The sequence below is a fragment of the Carassius auratus genome, unplaced genomic scaffold (genome assembly GCF_003368295.1).
Source record: "Carassius auratus strain Wakin unplaced genomic scaffold, ASM336829v1 scaf_tig00013485, whole genome shotgun sequence".
NCBI lineage: Eukaryota > Metazoa > Chordata > Actinopteri > Cypriniformes > Cyprinidae > Carassius > Carassius auratus.
Window position 1 is genome coordinate 29180 of NW_020524401.1, and position 25465 is coordinate 54644.

A 25465-nucleotide genomic window follows, 5' to 3' on the forward strand; every position below is an offset into this window, starting at 1 on the left:
TGTTCAAGGGACACTACAGAATTAATTTTCCATCGATAGACAGAATTAAAATTCAGAAAAAGGCGGATTGTCATCTCAGGTTGCCGACGGCGGCCGGTGACGTCAAACATCACCCATTCGAGGCCTGACGTCACCGCTGACCGCACTAATGATTGGCGGATCCTAGAGAGCGCGTCTTTGTGTAGAAGGACCCCACTTCCGCAACATTTCAGATTTAGGTTTTTTGTTCTAATCCATCGCTGTATAACATGCCATTTCTTAAATAGTTGCACAAACTGCGTCGTTTCTCCAAAATACGCGAAAGACAATAAATGCATACATTTACCCTCAACATAAATCCAGCATTTCCTTGTACTCATAATTCCCAACGCAGTCTGGATTTATTGAGCGTTCACCTTGGTTTAAATTACGGATTCACGTTGATTTTCTCAATGCATGATAAATATAGCCCACGAGCGTAGTCGTGATGTCAGTGGATTTTAGGTGCCCCCTCAGGATGCCTGAGTAGTTGCGCTCACCGCCAATGAGCGTCTCCAGTGTGAATGTCCTTCATTTCTCTGTCTGACTAGAGAACTTGCCATCACGGATCCGAATCTGGATTTAAATAGGAAAGACAAGCACCTCTCCGGTTCGCCGCTGCCCCTCAATCGCGTGACACTCTGGAGCGTCTGAACCAACTTTAACTGAGCGCGACATGGAGTGCCGAGTTCTGTCGATTCAGAGTCACGTCGTGAGAGGATACGTGGGAAATAAATCCGCATCCTTTCCGTTACAGGTGAGCACCGTTCATCCGAGGCTCGCGACGGCTGGAGCGGCTCGATACACTCGTGATAATTGTTATGTTGTGGTGCATGACCGCGTGTGATGCTGGAGAAATGAAAGGTCACATGGTCGACATTCCCTTGCATGCTGTTCTTGTGCATTTTGAGATATTTATGTAGTAAACTTCCCTTATGCGAAATCTAGAGTATTGCATTCCCAGAATTTGGCCTTTTGCAGTGATATACGAGAGTGCATTTAAAATATGCTCCCATTAATAGTGACTCGATTGTCACAAAAACTTAAAGCTCTGCTTAAGAGGCTCGTGCTGTCAAAACACCGGCACGGTAAATGAGTGAGTGCCGTTTATCATCACAGGAAAACATGGTTAGGATCTCGGTTTCTGAAAGATCATTTGGCATGAGGGATCGCGCCGCGTCCAAATCATTAAACCGGACTCATTAGGTTCTGAATGTCTCCAGCTGTCATCGTGGCATCAGAAAGCGGCTCTTCTTGTGACTCGAGCTCCTCTTCTGCACGCTCGCGCTGCCGGCGCTGACGTCACAGCCGGGACACTCGATTCTGTTCCAGAGAAATCGTGACATTTTTCTTTCCAAGGCTCTCCCAGCCGTGTCTAAAACCCACGCTCGCGCATCCTGCGTTTTAATGTTTCATCTCGAAACTTCTGAGTCAGCTTGTTTCAGTGACCGAGAGTGCTAGATTAACCCTCATGTTTTGGAAAGGTCTTCAAACCCAAATCTGTACATGATGCAAATACCATTAATAGTGCTACTACTAACAGTAAATTAAGTTAAGCTTTCATTTCCCCTCAGAAATCTTTCAGCATATTCCTGTGACAAAGCTTTCACTTTTATGACTAACACAGTTGAGTTCAACATAATAGCAGTCCAACATCACTAACCAGATCAATCATTGTTTTTAATAGAAATTATATTTCTACATGGCAAATATTTTACCAGAAGGTGTAGTAGAGTAATAGAAGTAATGCTAATTCTGTGTTACTGAATCATTAATTGAAAAGGGCATGTTCAAAATAAAAGCAGTGTGGAGTCTAACTAGAGAGGTTGATCAGTCTGCGAAAAAACTGGGGTCAAACAAGTGGTCCTTATTTAAGGACGAAGGTAGCAAATATTGTACTGTGCATTTCTGTCTAAAAATATGAGTAAAATGGTTCGTTCCAGACATTGTTCAGAAGAAGAGTGTGCTTTGATTTAAAAATTTGATTAAAAACAAATAAAGAAGTGCAAAAAATGATGGGGTGCTTAGCTAAAATGATATCAAATGCTTTAAAATGGCAACCAAAGCCAGAAAGACATGGAAGAAAGCTGAAAACTACTATTCAAATGGATCGAAGAATAGCCAAGATGGCAAAGAGTCAGTCAACAATCAGCTCCAGGGTGACCAAAGAAAGTCTAAAGTTACCTGTGAGTACTGTAACAATCAGAAGACGCCTATGTGAAGCCAAGCTATCAGCTAGAAGTCCGCACAAAGTCCCATTGTTAAAGACACGTGCTGAAGAGGTTACAATATACCAAAGAACACACTGACTGGCCTAAAGAGAAATGGTGCAATATTTTGTGGACTGATGAAAGCAAGATTGTTCTTTTGGGATCTAGGGGCCGCAGATAGTTTGTCATATGACCCCCAAACACTGAATTCAAGCCCCAGTACACTGTGAAGACAGTGAAGCATGATGGCGCAAGCATTATGATGTGGGGATGTTTCTCATATTACGGTGTTGGGCCTATTTATCGCATTCCAGGGATCATGGATCAGTTTGAGTACATTAAAATAATTAAAGAGGTCATGTGGCCTTATGCTGAGGAGGAAATGTCCTTGAAATGGGTGTTTCAACAAGACAATGACCCCAAACACACCAGTGAGCAAGCAGCATCTTGGTTCCAGACCAACAGGATTAACGTTATTGAGTGGCCAGCCCAATCTCTGGACCTTAATCCAATAGAAAACTTGTGGGGGGACATCAAAAAAGCAGTTTCTAAGGCAAAACCAAGAAATGCAGAGGACTTGCGGTCTGTTGTGCAATTGTCCTGGGCTGGAATACCTGTTCACAGGTGCCAGAAGTTGCTCGACTCCATTCAAAACAGATGTGATGCAGTTCTCAGAAACCGTGGCCACACAACTAAATATTAGTTCAATTCACAAGAAAGCTAAATCTTCAAGCATTTTTCTGTTTATATAGTAAATGTTTGACTTTGTAAAGAAACATGCAGACACTTCTTTTTTTTGACATTTTAACATTCCTTTTTCTTCACTTTCTGTAAAGTAATGACAAATTTGATACATTTTTCTCCATGCTTTGATTTAGAATAGAACGTGCAGTGTTCCCAATCCATTTGTGTGTATAGAAATAAAAGTTATTATAAGGATTTTAAACACACTGCTATTATTTAACTGAACACAACTGTTTTTAATATATATTATACACACACACACACACACACAGGTTTGTTTTTGTGAAAAGTGGGGATATCCCATAGGCGTAATGGTTTTTATACTGTACAAACTGTATATTCTATGGCCCTATACCAACCCTACATCTAACCCTAACCCTCAAAGGAAACTTTGTGCAGTTTTACTTTCTCAAATTTATAAGCGTTTTGAAAAATGGGGACATGGGTTATGTCCTCATAAGTCACCCTATCCTTGTAATACCTGTGTCATACCCATGTCATTATACAGAGTTGTGTCCTGATATGTCACAAAAACAAGAGCACACACACACACACTCACTGAACACTTTATTAGGTACACCTTGCAAGTACCGGGTTGGACCACTTTTGCCTTCAGAACTGCCTTAATTCTTTGTGGCAGAGATTCAACAAGGTGTTGGAAACATTCGCCAGAGATTTTGGTCCATATTGACATGATAACATCACGCAGTTGCTGCAGATTTGTCGGCTGCACAACCATGATGCGAAGCTCCCGTTCCACCACATCCCAAAACTGCTCTATAGGATTGAGATCTAGTAACTGTGGAGGCCATTTGAGTAAAGTGAACTCATGTTCAAGAAACCAGTCAGAGGTGATTTGAGCTTTGTGACATGGTGCATTATCCTGCTGGAAGTAGCCATTAGAAGAGGGGTACACTGTAGTCATAAAGGGATGGACATGGTCAGCAACAATACTCAGGTAGGCTGTGACATTTAAATGTAATTATCTATGAAGATTCGGGAGGAGCGCGTCAGATACTTAGCCTAATCATCACAGGTGGACCACAATCAAGTAATCAATCCCACAGTATAAATATCGCTGACTTACCTCTATCCATTGACGGTTTATCAGCATGCTGGTTCGCCTCGTCAGTCACCTTATCACAGACCCAATTTTCGTACCAACGAAGAGTGCTACACAGGGGATTTATAAGACCTGCTGCTTTTGCCGTACCCGAGATCATTTCTACCCAGCCAAACACGGCCGTTGAGCAGCATTAAGCGTCATCGCGACAGCTGCTATCCTCGCCAAGCCACACATCGTGGCCAATAGACCGTGCAACTCCGAGCTTGCCTGCTCGATACACGATCGCGCCGCCCGAGACCGAGCTCTCGTCGAGCGCTGGATTGCAGCAGAAAGAATCCAACCACGGTTCAGCCTTTCACCACGGCGTTCCGGCCGAGTGGCAGTTTGAGGCCGCTTCCTCTAGCGGCGCGCAGACTAATACATTTCCAGGCGAAGACGCTAAAAAACAGGTTCTTCTTTTTCTTCATTGGATTTTTACGGCAGTTTGCATTCAAAGTGTTGCATCTAAAAGCAGTTTTGCGGCTAAAGTTTTGTTCCGTCTTCTTCTAGTAGTGTTTTACGGAGGTTTTGGCAAACCAACGTAAAGGTGCATTACCGCCACCCGCTGATCCGGGGTGTGGATTCCGCATAGATTTGGACTACAGATCCACCGTTCCGTCGGATGATGATGCCACTTTTTAACCACGAAGCCGTTAGCCATTAGGTTAGATTATTGTAATGCCTCGTTCTCAGGCCTTCCAGCTAAATCGTTGAGCAAGCTTCAGTATACAAATTCTGCCGCACGCTTGTACTTCTCCTCGCGAACACATTACACCGGTTCTTTCACAATTACACGGGCTTCCCGTAAACATGAGAATTGATTTTAAAATTCTTATCTTAACATACTAGGCACTTCATGGGACTGCACCGGAGTATTTTTGTGAACTCATCAGTCCTGATATTCCATCACGCTCTCTTCGCTCTACTAACTCTTCACTTCACCAGCCATAATGTGAGCTAAAGACCATGGGGGAAAGAGCCTTTTCATATAAAGCCCCTACGCTATGGTATGTACTTCTTCTGCATGCACCTATGTTGGGCGATTTTTGTTGATTAAGTCACATTTATTCAAGACCGTCTGTCTTTAATGAATTATTGTATTGCTTTTGGCGTTTGTTCCTACAAATAAAATGCATTATTATTATTATTGTTACATTCGCCTTACCGCGCACGTTTAAACCTCGCCGAAATGATACAGACATAAGTTCAAAAAAAAAAAAAAAAAAAAAAAAAAAAAAGTCTCTGGATAAAAGCGCCTGCTAAATGCTTAATTTAATTTAAAAATTTTCATTTGCATGCAAGTCTTCTGGTAGGACCAAATCATTTAGGGACCTATTTTACCATTCACTGGCGTGATCACTCAAAATTAATCTAAAACGCATCTGCCCTCGTGTTTTGATGCAGGATAGCAAGCATGAGTAAAATTACCATCGCCTTTTAAGGACCGTAATACGGAAAACCGGAAAGTAAGTCTCTTTAGAAACCACTTGGAAGCAAATAGCACATAACTGCCGTTAACCCATTTGCTGCAAGCATCGCCAACGGCCCCAGTCTATGTTTCGTTTTCACAGCACGTTAAACATCACTCTCTTACTTGATCTGGATAAGCCGCGCATCAATTGAAGTCCAAAGACTTTGGCTTTTATATCTGACCAATATTTCGATAAAACATAATTCCAGTGATTAATTTTCCATCATGTCAGGAAAACTATTCCTATTCCTGAACGGTAAACGTCAAAGTGTTAGCTCGTGGACAAATGTTGATCATGGATCTAGTCAGAAAGAATCATGAACAGAAACATCTTTATTTTGGGTATATAATTTCTGCCTCCATGCCAAAAATGGGGGGTATCTTGTAAGGGGTTAACGTTACTGCTATAATCATGTCTTTCGGTACAACGCCTTACAAGACTAAACATGCTCAATCGTTTCCAAAAGCCTCTGTTTCCACAGTCCATAATACAACGTGAAAACAGCGTTCCAAACGTATCCACTCGGGATTCCGTCTAAAGAGCCCGGAGGCCAAATGAGAGGAAAGATGCTTTTCCAACAGGAACATAATAAGGTGGACAAGGCCTGAGGAATCGTCAAATCAGGCAACAAATTGCTAAGCTGGTAACACAGTAGGCTACCCATCCATTTTTAGCTTGCCCCATCAAATATTACTAACACTTTTTACTCTTCCCACAGCCAACATCTACAGCAGCCGAAGCAAGTAGCCTTTCATGTACCTCCTCACTGCCGCAGCAGTGTCTGCTCCCGCAGGGGCCTTTCCTGTACCTCCCCACCGCCGCTGCAGTGTCTGCTCCTGCAGGAGCCTTTCTTGTACCTCCCCACCGCCGCTGGAGTGTCTGCTCCCGCAGGAGCCTTTCCTGTATCTCCCCACCGCCGCTGCAGTGTCTGCTCCCGTAGGAGCCTTTCCCGTATCTCCCCACTGCCGCTGCAGTGTCTGCTCCCGCAGGAGCCTTTTCCGTATCTCCCCACTGCCGCAGCAGTGTCTGCTCCCGCAGGAGCCTTTCCCGTATCTCCCCACTGCCGCAGCAGTGTCTGCTCCCGCAGGAGCCTTTCCCGTTCTCCCCACTGCCGCAGCAGTGTCTGCTCCCGCAGGAGCCCTTCCTATACCTCCTCACTGCTGTGCAGTGTCTGCTCCCGCAGGAGCCTTCCTACACCTTCTCCCTGCTGTGCAGTGTCTGCTCCCGCAGGAGCCTTCCTACACCTCCTCACTGCCGCGCAGTGTCTGCTCCCGCAGGAGCCTTTCCTGTACCTCCACACTGCCGTAGCAGTGTCTGCTCCCGCAGGAGCCTTTCCCGTTCTCCCCACTGCTGTTGCAGCGTCTGCTCCCGCAGGAGCCTTTCCTACACTTAAATATATAAAAAAAAAAAAAAAAAAAAAAAAAAAAAATACCACACATCACCTCCGCCTAAAGGCATGCCATGCATCTGAGGTTGCGGTGATAGCATCGTGTATCGACAATAGCCAAGACGATATTAGGCCCATTCTCCAACCAACGTTTTTTATAATAATCATTAGGCGGCCTACCTTAATTCGGCCTACCTTAATTAATCAAACCGCTCCGTTATCCCATCTCAGCACTGCATTTCCCGCTCGCCCGTGCCCTCAAAGGACGATGTGAGCCCGTAGGTTTAAAAAAAAAAAAAAAAAATCATTGGACAAGCGAGATGATCGTAGTGCCGACTACATGAACTAGCAGTATTTAAATATAGTATTTATACTTAATACCAGTGTATCAGTACTTCCGAAAGTATATATTTTTTTTTTTGATTATGGGCGATTCCATAGGCTCTTTTCGTGCACCTGCATGGTCAAAATGGTAAATAGTAAGCTCAGACAGTATAAAGAATCTTTCTCTTACTCCACCCATGCACGATTACATCGTCGATATGTACCATCGATCTCACGTGCTGACAATGACCACATCGCCGATACATGGCACCCATTTGGGGTACACTGGCACAGGAAATCCTAATTTATTTTTGCACGCTTAATTTCGGATACTATGACTGCACCAAGATTTTTTCGGACTCATTATCGGAAGCAGCTCATTGGATGTGCTAAACAATTATCCAAGTAAGCCTCACAGCGTCTACCCTCGTAGACAAATAAATCATCCTTAGTATCGAACTCCCTGCCAGGCGCTGCAAGAGGGCTCCCGGTTGAACCAACCTTTGCCTTCTCCATTCAACTATTATAAATCATCCTTAGTATCAAACTCCCTGCCAGGCGCTGCAAGAGGGCTCCCGGTTGAACCAACCTTTGCCTTCTCCATTCAACTATCAGCAAAGCTTACTCGTTTGACAACGCAAATATTCAAATCCTGCCAGATGCTTTCCCACTTAATCAATCTTGGACTTTCCATCCAACCACCAGCGAAGCTTACCCGATTAAAAAAAAAAAAAAAAAAACCGCCACTTACACCAATGAGTACATTGCAGCCCAAATAAATTTTCCCTTCGATGGCAAGATGTACCCATTCAATACCGCAAGTTACGCTTTCGCCGAACACTAACGGGCTCTTCGCAGATAAAACAATCTCAATTTTCCCTCCGATGGCTGGAGAGACTACCCATCTGGTGTCGCAAATTTTAATAAATATAATAAATGAAAATACAAATAAATATAGAAAATAAATAAATAAATAAATAATAAATAAAAAGACACCGGATGCTGGCCATAGCCTCCCGACCAGATAACCTTACCTTTTTTCAATCCTATGGCCGGCAAGGCTTCTCTCTTCGATGCCAAGAGCTTGAGCTCCCATCGGATGCTGACGAGAGCCTCCCGGCCAGACAACCTCACCTTTTCCATTCTGCGGCCAACAAGGCTTACCCGTTCGTTGCCTGGAGCTCACACTCCCTTCGGACGTAGGTGAAAGCCCCCGGCTACCTGCTTTTCCATTTCTGTCTTTCGTACGGAGAAGTTTACCCGCCCAACGCATGGAGTTAAGGCTCCCATCTAACGTAGGCGAGAGCTTCCCGGCTAGACAACCTTACCTTTTCCGTCCTTTGGCCAGCGAGGCTTAACCGTTCTATCCGGGAGCTAAGCTCCTGTCGGACGAAGGTAAGAGCCTCCCGGCCGGACAACCTTTTCCGTCCTTCAGCCAGAGAGGTTTACCCGTTCGATTCCTGGAGCTAAGCTCCTATCGGACGTCGGTCCGAGCCTCCTGGCTAGACAACCTGACCTTTTCCACCCTTGGCCAGCGAGGCTTACCCGTCCGATGTGAGTGCTCCCATCGTAACGCCGGCGACAGCCTCCTGGCCAGCCAACCACGACCCTACTGTGTGTTTCAGGTTACTAACCTACAAGCAAGCTGCTTAAATGCTGCAAGTACCTAACACACAATAAACTCTCCTTCCTTCCTATGGTCACCAAGGCTAAACCGTCTCTTGCCAGGAGTAGCAAACTCCCTTAAACGCCGACGACAGCCTAACGACCACGCAAACTTACCTTTTCCAACCTACGGCCTGCGAGGCTCACCCAGTTTGTCCCCGCCGGACGCTGGCAAGAGCCTCCTGGCCACCTATCGTTACCTTTTCTGTCCGCCATCCGGAGAGGCTTACCCGTTCGATGCGCGTGCTCCCTTCGGACGCCGGCGAGAGCCTCCCGGTTAGACAACCTTACCTTTTCCTTTTCTATGGTCAGCGAGGCTTACCCGTTCGATGTGTGTGCTCCCTTCGGACGCTGGCGAGAGCCTCCTGGTCAGACTTGCTTTACGTTTCCACCCTACGGTCGGCGAGGCTTACCCGTTCGATGTGTGTGCTCCCTTCGAACGTCGGCAACAGTCTCTCGGCCACACAACTTACCTTTCCATTTGACGGTAGGCGAGGCTTAACCGTCCGACGCCACGAGTCTCGTCCTCTCGCCAAATCCTGCAAAAAAAAAAAAAAAAAAAGCTACCCTCAGCTACTCTCACATCTTTTAACCCCGTCTGGCGAGGCTTACCCGTTCGATGTTCTGAGTTTGAGGCCCCATCGGATGCTGCGAGAGTCCTCCCAGTCGGGTTTTCCTTTCCAACCCTCCCCGTCCGCCGAGGCTTACCCGTCTGTCGCGTGCGCTCCCTTCAGACGTCTGGCGAGAGTCTCCCGGACGGGCCTATGCTTGCCAGCCGCAAGTGAATCTCATCCAGCCGATGCCGTGAGTCGGGATCTCCCTTCGGATGTTGCCAGAGTCCTCCTTGTCGGCTGGCCCAAAAGCTTTTTATCTGCCTAACCGAGAGGACCCAGACGTCCGTCATCCTGAGTCTCAATCTCCTGTCGGAGGCTTCATGGGCCCTCTCGGTCAGCGTTAGGCCCTTCACCCACTGAATAGCAGGGGCTATCAGCCAGTAGGGCCCGTACGCCGACACCGTGACCTATTCCGGTCGAGGCAACTCGGGTCCTCCCGGTCGGGCACCACAACCACGCCGCTCCTCCTCATCGGCCGGCAGGGCTCACCGATCCAACGCCAAAAAACTCCAGTTGAGCATCGGCCCGAGCCCTACCGACCGGGCGCCAACAACCACGTAGTTCACTAGCTGCAGCTGGTAGGGCCTACTCTCTCAACGCCCAAGTCGCTCCCTCCGGAGTACGTAGGCCCTTCCAGCCTGACAACGAGATAACTTCTCAGAAACCAAATCAGCCCCCGCCAGTACTCTGCTTTTTGGGGGGCATTCTTTAAACTGGCGGCTGTCCTCCCGTACATTTGCCTTTTTGGGGGGTACTCTAGCTTCGGGCAATTCCCGAGCTCGGAGCCCTTCCCCGGACAGCACGCCAAATACGCATACCATACCTCAGCTAATTATATGTAAGCGTGAACTAGTGAAATGTAATTATCTATGAAGATTCGGGAGGAGCGCGTCAGATACTTAGCCTAATCATCACAGGTGGACCACAATCAAGTAATCAATCCCACAGTATAAATATCGCTGACTTACCTCTATCCATTGACGGTTTATCAGCATCCCTCCTCCACCCCATCTCCTCACTTCAAGTTCACTTTACAATATACGGGGAAGGGGGGGTACTCTAGCTTCGGGCAATTCCCGAGCTCGGAGCCCTTCCCCGGACAGCACGCCAAATACGCATACCATACCTCAGCTAATTATATGTAAGCGTGAACTAGTGAAACGACGCTCAGTTGGTACTGAGGGGCCCAAAGTGTGTCAAGAAAATATCCCCCACAGCATTACACCACCACCAGCAGCCTGAAGCTTTGAGACAAGGTAGGATGGAAAATGCTTTCATGTTCTTTACACCAAATTCTGACCCTACCATCTGAATGTTGCAGCAAAAATCGAGACTCATCAGACCAGGCAACATTTTTCCTATCTTCTATTGTCCAATTTTGGTGAGCTCGTGTGAATTGTAGCCTCTGTTTCCTGTTCTTACAGGAGTTGCACCCGGTGTAGTCTTCTGCTGCTGTAGCCCATCTGCTTCAGGGTTCGACGTGTTGTGCATTCAGAGATGGTATTCTGCATACCTTGGTTGTAACGAGTGGTTATTTGAGTTACTGTTGCTTTTGTCATCTCTAACCAGTCTGCCCATTCTGCTCTGACCTCTGACACCAACAAGGCATTTTCGTCCACACAACTTCCACTCACTGGATATTTTCTCTTTTTCAAACCATTCTCTGTAAACCCTAGAGATGGTTGTGCGTGAAAATCCCAGTAGATCAGCAGTTTTTGAAATACTCAGACCAGCCCCTCTGGCACCAACAACCATTCCACGTTCAAAGTAACTTAAATCCCTTTCTTTCCGATTCTGATGCTCGGTTTGAACTTCAGCAAGTCGTCTTCAGCATCACATCTAGATGCTGCGTTGTGATTGGCTGATTTGCAATTTGTGTTTACAAGCAATTGAACAGGGGTACCTAAATAAGTGGCTGGTGAGTGTATATATTATCTGTATGTGTATGTAAATCTGAATGTATGTGTGTGCATGACCCTGAACCACAAAACCAGTCATAAGAGTGCATTTTTTTTTAGATTAGTTAGGATAGGACAAGATTTGGTTGAGATTGAGAAAATTGTCTTTAAATTTGTCCAAATGAAGTTCTTAGCCTTGCATATTTTTAATCAACATTTAAGTTTTGATATATTTACAGTAGGAAATGTATCAAATATCTTCATGGAACATGATCTTTACTTAATATCCTAATGATTTTTAGCATAAAAGAAAAAATTATAATTTTGCTCCATGCAGTGTATTGTTGGCTATTGCTACAAATATACCCATGTTACTTATGACTGGTTTTGTGCTCCAGGATCTCTCTCTCTCTCTATATATTGTATATATATTGTACTTTTGAGCAACTTGATACCAACTAGTCTTGTGTTATTAGTATAATAATTTAGGAAGCTATTTATTTTAAAAGCATACATAGACACTTATATATATATATTGTATTTATACTAAGAACTATGAATTGAAATAGCAGATAGAAAAGCTGTTAGTTATCAATAATAACCAGATGAACCACATGCTACTAATAGCGCTGCTGCAAATAGTATATGAAATTATCCTTTATTTTCCTTTCAAATATGTTCCCCTTGACATAATCGAACCCCAGTAGACCAATATTATGAAAGTATTAACTTTCAAGATACTATGACTCATTTGCACCATCTTTTGAGCTCTCTACCTTAAAAACACCCCTACTGTATGGTTCTGTGTAAGTATATCATGTATTCTTATTTTGACTATCACAGGCCTGTGTGAGTCTTGCAACTGTGTTACTCTCTGAATGGGCTTCATTTTATGTTTGAAATGTTTGTGTGTGTGTGTGTGTATGTGTGTTTCAGGTCTTGGGGTTTGAGGTGGACTCGATCAACTCTGTTCAGTTCTCCAACCACACAGGTAGGCTGACACACATATTCGCCTGATGTTTGGAAAACAGCTTTTTACTGTGAAACAGTGTCATTTGAAAGCATTTTAGATAGAAGTAATCATGTGGTTCACTTTGGATAAAGTGTCTTGAAATCTGCTTGTCTTTTCCTCATTTGTAAAATCTGCTAATTATTAAATGTAAAGGTATAAGTATTTAGAATGTTGTGGAAGCATATTTGTTATCATGATGTCACACATGCGCTGATGAGTAGAATGTGTTACTGTGTGATGTCATAATTAGGCCAAGATGGAATCTTTTTTTTAAATGTGTTAAATAGAATAATTGGAGTTCTTTTTTTTTTATTAGGAAGTTGTCTAATAATATGGCAATAAAACATATGCACAGTCACTGACAAAACTGACAAAATAAATCATTGCAGATTTTATAATTGTAAGATAATGTGTTCAAGTTATTATTTTCATATAATAATAATAAAAATAATTATAACAAATACTTTTATAATGACTTTATTAAAAATGCTCACCAGATGAACAAGCTGGTAATATTGGCAGAAATGTCCTACAGTTTCTAAACATTTCAGCCAGTCGCAGTATTTTTATATAAGGGTTTGAGTCATTTTTATTCAGATGTTTTTTTTTAAGCTTTAATCAGTTATTGGATATCACTTGTGCCGAGCGCCCAAATGCATTTTCATATTCTTGCAGTATATTTCATTTGCAAACGCACTGTTGTGCCCCTTGACCTCTTTCTTCAACTATGTTGATCTGTCTTACTGTCAAGAGGACAGAATTAGATGCTTCATTGAAGTGCTTAATGCATACTGCATTCACTTGGTGTGGCATGTCATTTTGAGCTGTGTGTGAGTAGAAAAGTGCCGTCAGTGAGCTGTCCAAACAGACCAAGCACTGAACCCTGTGTTTTACTCACCCTCAAAGCATCCTAGGTGTATGTGACTTTCTTCTTTTAGACTAATCCAATCTGAGTTATACTAAAAATTGTCCTGGCTCCTCCAAGTCTTTCAATGGGGGTAAGCCGGTGTTGGGTCAACTGTTCAGAAGACGTGAAATAAAGTGTGTCGATTATCGGTTTTTTTTTATGCCAAAAATCATTATGATATTAAGTAAAGATCATGTTCCATTGAGATATTTTGTAAATATCCTACAGTAAATATATCAAAACTTAATTTTAGATGAGTAATATGCATTGCTAAGAACTTTATTTGGACAACTTCAAAGGCGATTTTCTCAGTATTTAGATTTTTTTTGCACACTCAGATTCCAGATTCCAGTCCCTGTGAGAGAACAAAAAAGATATAGTACTAGAAAAGTTCCCTCTAGTGATTTCTGGACCAGCTTCTTATAGCACATCCCATTTTAAAGCACGAAAGTAGAATTAGCCTAACTGGCCTCGGATCAGTGGTCTAAACAACACTTGGCACAACCTGCTGTAGGCTGTTGCCCTGTGACTGTCCTCCCTCTCTGCTTTGATGCTTTCTTCTCCTCAGGGCTGCAACTTTGTCTTTAGCCACTTGAGGTTTTTTTTTTTTTTTTTAAGCTTTTTAGGCTATAGATGGAGGGACATAGACCAAACCAGCAGCTCACTCAGTACCAGGGGTCTGAGTGATACACTGTGGAGAGATTCTCATCGGGATTTTGTTTTAGTTATGTAGGTATGTGGTTTAGGCCTGTGCACAACATTAGGCCTGAGTTTTTCTGAATAAGAAGCCTTTAGCTGTCCCAGCAGCACTTGTGGTTTCTGCACATGGCTAATTTAAATCATGCATCACTGGTTTAGAGTGAATGGATGGGCAGTTTGAAGGAGCAAATCATTGGGAGAATTCGGCTAAATAAAGTAGTGCTGTGTTTGTTGTCATGTCCTTGATGGCTTATTTCTTGGGTACTACTGGGTACTTCTGGAGTTTAGAAGCTACACTAGACTTTTTCCAGATGTTTCAGGCTTGTCTCAGTGTCCGTGATGTTAATTTTAAACTGAAGACAGTCGGATTATAATTCTGCATCTGAGTGGTTTTAGGCCAGAAGCAGTATTATCATTCCATTTCTAAATCAAAAATTTTTAATTTACCTTTTTATAAAATTTACACTTTGGTAGGAATGCATTTAAATAAAATAAAGCAATTCAGAAATATATATAAAGTTAAATGTTTTGCACAGATTAAAGTGCAAAAGAACTATAAAGACCAATAGGTAAGATGAAAATCATAGCAAATAAACAAATCTGAATGGCTATTTAAAATGATTAAATATGTTTTAGAGAGTAGTGCAGCTGGTTAATATATGGGGTTTCCAGGGTAAAGACTGCATTCTCTGCAGTTTAGCGCCATCTACTGTCAGAGAGTGAATGTGCTTTCATTCTCATGCGTGCTTGTTTACATCAGAGCACACACGTGTCTTTCAAGCAGCATACAGCGGTATTGTGCATTTTGACCAGTTGATTGGAATAGTTTTCTTAAAATGCATTTCAAATTCAGAATAATTTGTAATATATAATTATTTGCGGTATTTATAAGTGCCCACAATAACAATATTGTGCATATTGATTACCAAAATATATCGCATTACCGAATACCGGCACAAGTCTAATTACATCAGACATTTATTAGTTATTGACCATAAAATACAGTTCAAAAGTGTGCAGTCTGTAAGATTTTTGCTGTATCTTATGCTTACCAAGACTTCATTTATGCAATTAAAAATACCAAAATGTTGTGAAGTATTATTATAATACAAAATAACTGCTTTTTGCTTGATTATATTTTAAGATGCAATTTATTCCAAATATTGTAATAAATTTTTTTGTTTGGAAACCATAGTTTAAAAAAACAAGCATTTGAAATGTAAAGATATTTATTTTAAATGTAATTTTATTTTTTGCAACAACGTAAAACTCTTCAGTTCAATTTATCAATGATCAATTTAAAGGTACAGGTTGTAGGACCTGCCACAAGGGGGCGCACTACCAAAACAATAACAATCGCATGATTTGATGACGCTAAGAACTGCTGACGGCCATCAATCAGACGGAAAGATAAATCATGGATGTAACGCGAGTTCAACGATTTGCGCGAGCTGATTACATACAAAGTCAATGCAAAGACGGGATCAGATTATGGATCAGACGCGTCCTCGCCCGGTTCTAGAGACGCGATGCCCCGAGTTTTGCATCCCATAATACTTATCTTGTTAATTGTTATAATAGCATATGTTTTCTGTAAAGATACGAATCAAAACAACTCACCTGTCGAGTAAAACACAAGCAAAATATATAACACTAGCCTAGTGGTTTCTGGATATTTTACTATAAAAATCTTTCAAATTGTACCTTTAATACACCCTTTGTTGGAAAAGTAACATTTTCTTAAAAAACTTACCGACCCCTAACTAGGGGTGGACAATATATTGAACGATATGATCATGTGCATTTCATCAGTAAAGCCGGTTCCCTGATTAGTGGTAAATTGCCATCACCTGCTTTCAAATGGAACGGCATTTAATAGACAGAGCCGTAGATCACTGACAAGCTACTCAATATTGCATTCATTATCGCAGATGAATCGCCTTCGATAATGAACGCAATATTGTGCAGCTTGTCAGTGATCTACAGCTCTGTCTATTAAATGCCGTTCCATTTGAAAGCAGGTGATGGCAATTTACCACTAATCAGGGAACCGGCTTTACTGATGAAATGCCTGTGACAATTGCATGCGATATATAACACAGCCCTACCTCTAACTTTTGATTAATTACTGGTGTATCATTGCTCATGTAAGTTAGTTTACACATTAGTTGATAGAGGTAACAGTATCCATTGAGCAGTTAATTGGTCATCTCTAGCTAATGTACAAACATTTAACTGAGTTTCTGAAACATCAGACTGAGCCCATTTTTTTCTTCCATCCGCGTTTAGAGTAGATGTCTTACTCAAGACACAGCATGTGTTAGTCATGATAAGTAATAATCATCATTATTCTGTTAACATTTTCTGGTAATCAGCATCAGCCAAAAGTACTTTCTGCCTGTTGATGTGACTTAGGGGTGGGCGATATCTCGATATTTAAAATATATCGAGATATTTTTTAAACACGATATGGATTTTGACATATCGTATATATCGATATGTTGTTTATATTTAATTCTGATTCCGCCACTTTGCTTCTTTGCCTTCTCTGTGCTTTCCTCGCCCCCGCTCGCTCGCCCCCGCCTCCTTGCTTTTGTCCCCACTCCCTTCGCGTGTATAGAACTAGTCTAAAAAACAAAGTCTAAAAACAAAAGGAAAACTGGCTCCATTATATGGAGATACTTTGGTTTTAAGGCGTAGGACGAACAGAAGGCAGATGTCTAACGTAGGGCCCAATGATTTCCGCGATGCAGAAAACGCGGACGGAATCCAGTCATAAAAACGGTATTTACAGTTAAACGCGGAATGTCACGGAATTGGTTAAATTTTGAATGAATTATCAAAAGTAGGTCATGCACTTAAATCAAATCGCGATATAGATTAATATCTGCAAATATTAACCCGGAAAAGTCTATTTAAATATGAATCCTGCATGTTCTGCGTGTCTGTGTTAACGAATGGCGCAGAAGCGCGTCTTCATTCATTAAACACACGGAAGCGCGTGATGTTCGCGCTGATTTCAGCGTCTTTCCTCTCACTGATAAAGATGTGAACACATGAGGAACATCTCCAGAACTGAACGAGAGTCACTTCATGAGCATCTGACCATTTGATTTGAGTAAAATTAGCTCATATCACATCATAGACTGTAGTATTACATACACAGAACTGTAAAGGTAAACCCGTCAAAATAAAAGTATTTGGCAGAAATATTTTAATATTGTTCAGCAGAATGTACATAGCCCACTACTACTATTATTAAAATGAAATGAACATATTTTTTTAAGGAATAATCACACAACATTTCTTCCATGTTTTATTTTTTAATAGTAAATCCCCTTTGTTTACCAAAAAATAAAGTTTGCTTAATTTTAAATAATTAAAAGATAAATTAAATAAATGTTTTATGCCTTCATTTGACAACCAGAAAAATGTAAATACACAGAATTTCTGAAGGGAAAAAATTTCACATAAGGCTATTTTAAGATTTTTTTAAACTAATTAAGTTGTTTTTATGCATTTAAATAATTACACATGCTAAAACACAGAATTAGGTAACAATAAAGCATATGGTGAAGAAAAAAAATAAAACGTTTCATAGGGCCCTAAACATGTAATATTTGGCATATTTGTTTTTGCAGTAGTTTTAGGGGGGTTATTTTTCCTGTAAAGATATCGAGATATATATCGCATATCGAGATATAGCAAAATATATCGAGATATATTTTTTGCTCCATATCGCCCAGCCCTAATGTGACTTCAAGGTGATCTCCAATCTCTAGGACTTCATAGTTTGACTTTGGGAATATATTTACAGATTGTGACGTTCAGACCCTCATCTCTGTTCACAACATCAGTGTGTGCTGCCAAGTCATCTGGGTAGAAACAGCATGTACCTGATCACACGGCAGCTTCTGATGGTGATTTGCTGTGTAATAGAGTATCTGTATTATACGTGTGGGTGAAGAGGTTTGTGGTTAGAGTAGCAGCAGCAGGAAATGATGACGACAGACACCCGTTTTATCACAGATTCCCTTTCGCAGTCATCCCTTCCCCAAAACACACACACACACATGCACATCAAAGTTACAATGATGCGTCTTTTTCATCCAGCCCCTCAGGCTTCCCTTTGTCCTGTTTCTTAGCAACACGAAACATACCATGTGACAAGCTCGGTGACTCACCTGAACTGTGACATCACAGCTCCTGCAGCAACAGCACTGGTGTCCGACGAAACAGAGGCGCTGCTGTCCGTGAGAGCAGGTGCAGGAAGTGTCATGTGACCAAACGAGATGTCCGTCAGCGGTCGCTCTGCATCGACACTGGATTTGGAATCTGATTTCTGTGTATTTGACGTGTGATCTGTCTTGATTCAGGATACTCTCACTGGAAGGGACAGGTCTTGACTGCAGATGAGCTTCATGTCCTGTATGAAGGGATCAAACTCAACAACGTCAACCACTACGACTATGTACTTACAGGTCAGTTCTTTGACTGTCAGTGCACGCTGTTGTGGATCGTATTTGCATGCTTTTTTCAGCTGAGGGATGAAAACATGGAATGATGTTTGTACATGGGCCCTGTGTGGGACCCTAGAGACTCCTGGGACAGCATAATATCATAGAGAGGAAACTCTTTTGGCTGTGTAGATATCAACTAAAGGCTTTGGGCTCTGTGGATTTCAGGAAAACAAACCAGTGAGAGTGGGGGAAAGTGTGTTTAAATAGTTTACATTTCAGTTTATTTAATTTAATTGCAGAAATTTTACATATACCAAACATACACATTTATTTGCAGAACATAAAAAAAAATCTATATATATTTGTAATATTTATTGCAATTTCTGTACAGTATTTCACGTTTTGCATAATTTTGACAAAATTGCAATATAATGATATTAATAATATTAACAATTAACATTTTATAAACAATTAATACTAATGACATTTTATTTATTATTTTATATAATAACAATTACAATAGTTTGTTATAATAGTTTTATTCACTTTAAAAAAAATGACACATCATGTCTCATATTTAACCTCAAGCATTGTAACCAGGTGTACTGATTTTTGATTTTGATACAGTATATGTTATTAGTTGCAAAATTGTTTTAAAAATAAACTTTTGTAAAATATTTATATACAATATCATTCAAAAGTTTGTGGGTTTTGAAAGAAGTCTTATGTTCGACAAGGCTACATTTATATGATCAAAAATACTGTTAAACTGTAATATTGTGAAATATTATTACAGTTTTAAATAACTTTGTTTTATTTAAAGATATTATAAAATGTAAATGTATTCCTGTGATGCAAAGCTGAATTTCCAGCATCATTACTCCAGTCTTCAGTGTCACATGATCCTGATTTACTGCTCAAGAAATATTTCTTGTTATTATATGTTGAAACAGTGTGTTTGTGGCAACTTAATGTTTTATGATAGATTGTCATAGCTTTCATGTCATTTAAGGTCTGGAACAAGAGTAAAGTAATAAATCTGTATATATAAAGATATACAATAAATAAAGACATCTCAGAATGTTCAAATTTGATTTATTACAAAATCAACCTGGTGTATAAAAAGTGCCAGTCATTGAAGAAGCTCTCACAGGAGTCGAATTGCCCCTTTTCTCCAGAAAATGTAATGGTCTAGTTGATGTGTGTCTTGTGCATCCAGTAGTTTTGTGTTGTGTTGTCTGTCTGTTTTAGAAATCAATGCTTTTGTTTAGAAAGAATGCATTAAATCAATTAAAAGTGAGAGTTTATAATGCAGCAAAAGATTTATATTTCTAAATGAATGCAGTTATTTTGATCGTTATATTCATCAATGAATCTAGAAAACATTTGAATGATGATAAGAAATGTTTTTTTGAGCAGTAAATCTGCATATCCGCATCACAGGAATAAATAGCATTAAAATCTGTTAAAATGGAGAACAGTTATTTTAAATGATAAAATAGTTTTTACTGTATTTTTGATCAAATAAATGCAGCCTTGATGAGCATAAGAGACCCCAAACGTTTGAGCCCTGGAAGTTTCAGAGATGTCCCAGCCCAAATAAATTAGGGAATTTCTGTCCCTTCATTTGATTCAGTGCATGCGTTGATGTGTTTGAGTTCCAAACTTGCATCCACTTTAACAGTAGCAAATTTCTCGCTCTTTGTGCTGGGTGATCAGTAATATTTCAGCTCTTTTCATTACTGCAGGTTACAATAGAGACACATCGTTTCTGGAGATGGTGGTCGACATTGTTCAAGAGCTGAAGAGAGCCAATCCTAACCTTGTATACGGTGAGTGTTTTTCAGTCTCTTTCATCCTATCTTAACATAAAGGTTGTAACCTATAGATTTTCTACATTATGAATGGTTTTTACAAGCATGTTTACTTGGGTGTTTTTTTTTAATTCTTTTAGTCTTTTATTCAGCCAGGATGCGTTATGTTGATCAAAAGTGACAGAAAAGACATTTACAGTGTTACAAAAATGTATCATTTCTATTTCATTTTAATGCTGGAATTTTGAACGTTACCGCTGATCAAAGAATCAGAACGAAAATGGAGCAAAAAACATTAAAAACTTTTAGTCTTTGAACGCTAGTGTACATTAATCCTGTACATTAAAGTATAACTTGTTTTACTGTTTCTCTCAGTTTGTGACCCTGTCTTGGGTGACCATGGTTCAATGGTAAGTTTACTTGTGTCTTCTGTCCCATTCTGTTCATTATCCAGGAACCAGAATTTGGAAATGTGACTTTTATATCTCATAGTACTCTTTACCTCTCGCAGTATGTTCCTCAGAATCTCCATCCGGTGTACAAGAATAAAGTGGTGCCTGTGGCCGATATCATCACGCCCAACCAGTTTGAGGCAGAGTGAGTAGAAAACAGCTTTGTGTGTGTTATTTAGTGATTGGATGTTTGTGTGGTGCAAATGTCAAACCTCTAGCCCCTCGCCTGCTTCAGTAAGATTGCTGACAGAAGAGTGATTGTAGTTCCCTCTGGTGGTCAGCTGTGGATTTACCCATGAACCTTCACATCACACTGCTGTGCCAGAAACGCTTCTCAGTCCATGTTCTTTGTTCCAGGTTGTTGACAGGGAAGAATATCAGCACGGAGAAAGATGCTGTTGAGGTGAGATAAAATACATACCTGAAAAATCATGGCCCTCATAATAGCTTTAAAAATAGGAAGCAGACATAAACATCAATATAAATTTATATGCACTAGCTGCAAATGATACATTTACAGTTTTTATTAATATTATTATTTAAAAAGTCATTTTATTTTAGTATTACCTTATTATATATTTTATTATGCCATATATTATTTATTAGTATGTTATTATTATTTAATATTAAATTAGTAATAATTTTAAAAGATTTCAAATGATTACTATTATTATCATTAATAATAAACATTATTATCAATAGAGTAATAAAATAAACAGTATTTATAAATAGTAGTTGTATTATTATGATTATTATTATTATTATTATTAAGTAATAAATAATGTTTTTATCAGTATTGGAATATAAATGATTATTGTCTTTATTATGTTATTTTATTATATATTGTTTATTACTGTATTATCGTTATTATCTAATATTAAATTATTATTGTCAATAATTGTATTATATATATATATACATATATTATCTACTATTAATATTATAATATAATATATATTATTGTAATGTTAATAATAATTATTATTATAATTGTTATTGTTATTATTATTGATAATAAGGAATATATATATATTTTTATAATAAAATAATGTTATTTAATAATCTACTAAAAGATAATTTATAGTACTAGCAGTAGTAGTAGTAGTAGTTTAAAATCATTCTTATTATTATTATTTTATCTACTAATATTATTATTATTTTATTTTTGTTATTATTGCACCCTTTTTTGTGAACTTTTGAAAGTTGAAAGAAGGTACATTGATGTTCACATGTTACTGGCACCCGGTCGAGGTCTCAGACAGTGTGTGTGTGTGTGTGTGTGTGTGTGTGTGTTTAGGTGATGGACCTGCTGCATAAGATGGGTCCAGACACCGTGGTCATCACCAGCTCTGATCTGCCTGCTCGTCTCGGAGACAGATTCCTGGTGTCTTTTGGCAGTCAGCGTATTTGTAAGTGTGTGCGCTTCCTGTTCAGCTTAGAATTGTTTGTCATGAATCTGCTGAACAGTGGAAGATAATATCACTGTGTGCAGATTTGACCAATGACAAAATTTGCAACCATGAGAGCTGTTTGAATGCATATGAGTTCAGATATTTTTATGTTAGTGTTTTTATATCTATGGGATTGTGTAGCATGGTGGGTAAAGATCAGGGCTGGTTCATGTATTGCCGCGTTTCTACTGAAATTACCCAGAACATTTGTACCAGGAACTTTTTTCTCCGCAGACCCGAAGCTTTCTGTGTTTCCACCGCGGTCTAAAGTACCTGGAAGATTAGGCAAATAGTCTGGTGACGTAGGCCTGCGTGCATTTCTCAAATTTGACTTTTTTATTTTTATTTTAACATATAGATAAATTGAATACAGACCAAAGATTACCTGTTAGATTTACCCAAAACGAAGATAACCCAAAACGAACATATCTTATGTTTAACCACTAAAGACACATCAGAGCCAGCGGCACACATCAGAAGATCTAGCCGAGGAGAGTCTCTGAAATCTGCAAAACATATTTTTAAATAGGCGCCGTCTTTATAAATAAAGAACAGATTTGAGTTTTAAACATCTACTTTCTCTCCTGAAATACTTTTAAAATCACATTTCATGACACATTAACAGTAATATTTTGAAAATGTTGATCCGAATAAATGGTGTGAACTCAACCAATCAGCATGTTTATAGCGTCCAAGTCCCGCCCCCGAAAGTTCCTGAACTTTGAAAAAGTACCACCTCGCCAGCTGGGACTTTCTGAGGGGCATTTTTTTTACCCAGAACTTTTAGTTCCTGGTTCCTGCGGTGGAAACACACCGAGTACCAGGCCAAAGTCCCTAGTTCCTGGGTAAAGTTCCTGCGGTGGAAACGGGGCTTATGATCAGTTCTTGTAAAGAGAATGATGAATAAAATAAGCACGTTTGTGCAGTGATGCCTGACGGTACAAGGACGACCCAGCGGATCCGAATAGAGGTGCCGAAGGTGGATGCGGTGTTTGTGGGGACCGGGGATCTGTTTGCTGCTATGCTGTTGGCCTGGACTCACCATTACCCAACAGACCTGAAGGTACAGCATATATTAAATCATTGTGTCAGAAACACATCCCAGTGATCATGCAGCGTAGTAAGAAAATGCTGATCAAGTCTCTTTCTCCCTGTTATTCTGTTCTTCGCAGACGGCTTGTGAGAAGACCTTCTCTGTTATGCACCATGTCATTCGGAGGACTATATCTTATGCCCATGGTAAAACAACAGCCAAAAGCTGTGTAATTGATATGCATGTTGTAGGGTTGTCAATACACTTTCAAAAACTAATACAATACTAAACATACTTTTATTTAAAAGATTAAACAATATAAACATTAAAAAAAATGTGGCATGAGGCCTACAAACACTCATCAAACAGTCATCAAAAATTCTGTCCTCATTTAGCTCAAGTTGATCTTCTGTGGAACATAAAAGAAGATATTTTTAAGAATGTGGGTTACCCAAAGACTGAAAGAAAGAAGTTGAGTTAATACTGACAGAACGTTCATTTTTGGGTGAACTATGCTTTTCGGTAAACTTATTTTTTCCAAGTCATATTTTGAGTCAAAAATAAAACTAAGAACAATAATAATAATGTTTTTCAGGTATCTTGCATCAGTATGAAGTACCAAAATCCATTAAACATTCAAAAATTAGGGAGAAATGACTTATTATATTATATATTCTAAATTATTAGATTCAATTATTTTCTACTAATTAAAGTGATAAAATCTCAATCATAGAATATTTGTTCACGTACATTGGTTTACAGTTATGGCCATTGTAAAGACTAAAAATACAAAAAAGGTGTGCACATCCCAAACATCCAAATAGGACGCAGGTGCAGTACAACTGAAGAATATAGACAAATAAAGAAGTGAAGTCTGCACACTGAAAACTACTGCTCCAGAGGATTTTAATCAAGCAACGTTTCGACCTTCAGGTCTTCATCAGGCACGTGATCAGTGCCTGATGAAGACGCGCTTATCCGGGAGAAATGCTCATATAAGGACTTCCGTTCTCGTCTACGTCATTATATCCACAATTGAAAAAAAACAGCCGAAACTTGTACCAACCTGGAAGTACGATTTTCAGCACAGAAATGCTTTGTCATTCGTCCAAATTATTTTTTAAAACTTTGGCCATTTTTGGAATAAGAATCCATCTTTTTAACACCGTGAACAACTCTGAATACACAAAACATCATTGTAGCCCCCCTTTAAGCAGTAGTGTAATTGAATGATCACGGAGTCATCCCTCTCTTGTGTGTTTTTTTTTTAGAGATTGCAGGTCCTGGTAGAAGACCCAGCCCGGCCCAGCTGGAGTTACGGATGGTCCAGAGTAAAGCTGACATAGAGGATCCAGCCGTAGTCATGGAGGCCACTGTTATATAGAGCCGCCACATCTCATCCACACATTTCACCCTCCACCCTCACAACTGCACAATGTATAGATGTTGTACATTTTGATATGTAATGTGACATTGCCTTAGAATCTCAGCCAGAGCACAACAGTTCCATTTCAAGAGATTCAGCAGGGTACAGCCAAACAAGTGAGAGGAAGAGAGCCATCGTGCTCCGAGAGAGAGAGTAACCAATAGGAGAGTGGGAGAGATGATCAGCCTCTCTCATTCACTCGGTTTTGTGCATCTTCAACATCTCTCTCTCTCTCTTTCTCTCAAAGCTGCTCAAGAACTCCGGTTCGTCCTGCACATAAAGCCCCAGTCACTGACGTTTCCAGACCAGGTCAGTTATGGAACTAAACTGCCATTGATCTAGTGAGGACCAAAATGTAAGAACAAACAAAAAAATGAAATTAATATAGGTGTGATGCTTTCCATGCTCTGTGATTTTGAGTCAGAGCAGTTCAGCAACAAACACAGAAAACAAAACCTAGATGGCTGAGTCTCACAAAAACTGTCAAGAATGCCAGAGTCATATTTCGTCCTGAATCAAATGATCAAAATAAGATTTTTATTGCATAAAGGAAAAATAAGGATATTATTAGCACCATTAAGATTTTGTGTATTAGGGTATTTTTTTATTACTGTATTCTTTCCCCAGTTCTGCAATTGCTCACTGCAATGGGAAAAATTATCAACTTTATATTATATTTTTTTTTATTGTATATACGTTTAGAAAAGTATATTTAATTTTAATTATATATTAGTGCTGTCAGATCGATTAATCGCACATATACAAACTTTTATT

The 25465-nt window shown here is 40.0% G+C and overlaps 1 protein-coding gene across 2 annotated transcripts; it reads left to right on the forward strand.

Moving 5' to 3' along the window:
- LOC113074034 (pyridoxal kinase-like) lies at positions 1–25465 on the forward strand. Of its 2 annotated transcripts, XR_003280585.1 has the most exons (13): positions 1–775; positions 12374–12428; positions 18432–18536; positions 20264–20347; positions 20705–20739; positions 20841–20926; positions 21139–21184; positions 22079–22190; positions 23159–23295; positions 23405–23471; positions 24537–24677; positions 24762–24807; positions 24939–25465. XR_003280585.1 is itself a non-coding variant. In XM_026246746.1 (12 exons), the coding sequence occupies exons 1-11, from the start codon at positions 695–697 to the stop codon at positions 24647–24649; spliced, it is 921 nt and encodes a 306-aa protein (XP_026102531.1). In that variant the 5' UTR covers positions 1–694; the 3' UTR covers positions 24650–24677; positions 24762–25464. The 2 variants fall into 2 exon arrangements, 1 of the variants encoding a protein (XP_026102531.1); XM_026246746.1 differs by having other exon boundaries at positions 24762–25464.

Bases quoted from the DNA above. Each gene is read 5' to 3' on its own strand.
- LOC113074034 (XM_026246746.1), top strand. From the start codon at position 695: ATGGAGTGCCGAGTTCTGTCGATTCAGAGTCACGTCGTGAGAGGATAC. The intron at 20,927-21,138 runs GTGAGTAGAAAA...TCTTTGTTCCAG, and splicing joins CCCAACCAGTTTGAGGCAGA to GTTGTTGACAGGGAAGAATA. The intron at 21,185-22,078 runs GTGAGATAAAAT...GTGTGTGTTTAG, and splicing joins CGGAGAAAGATGCTGTTGAG to GTGATGGACCTGCTGCATAA.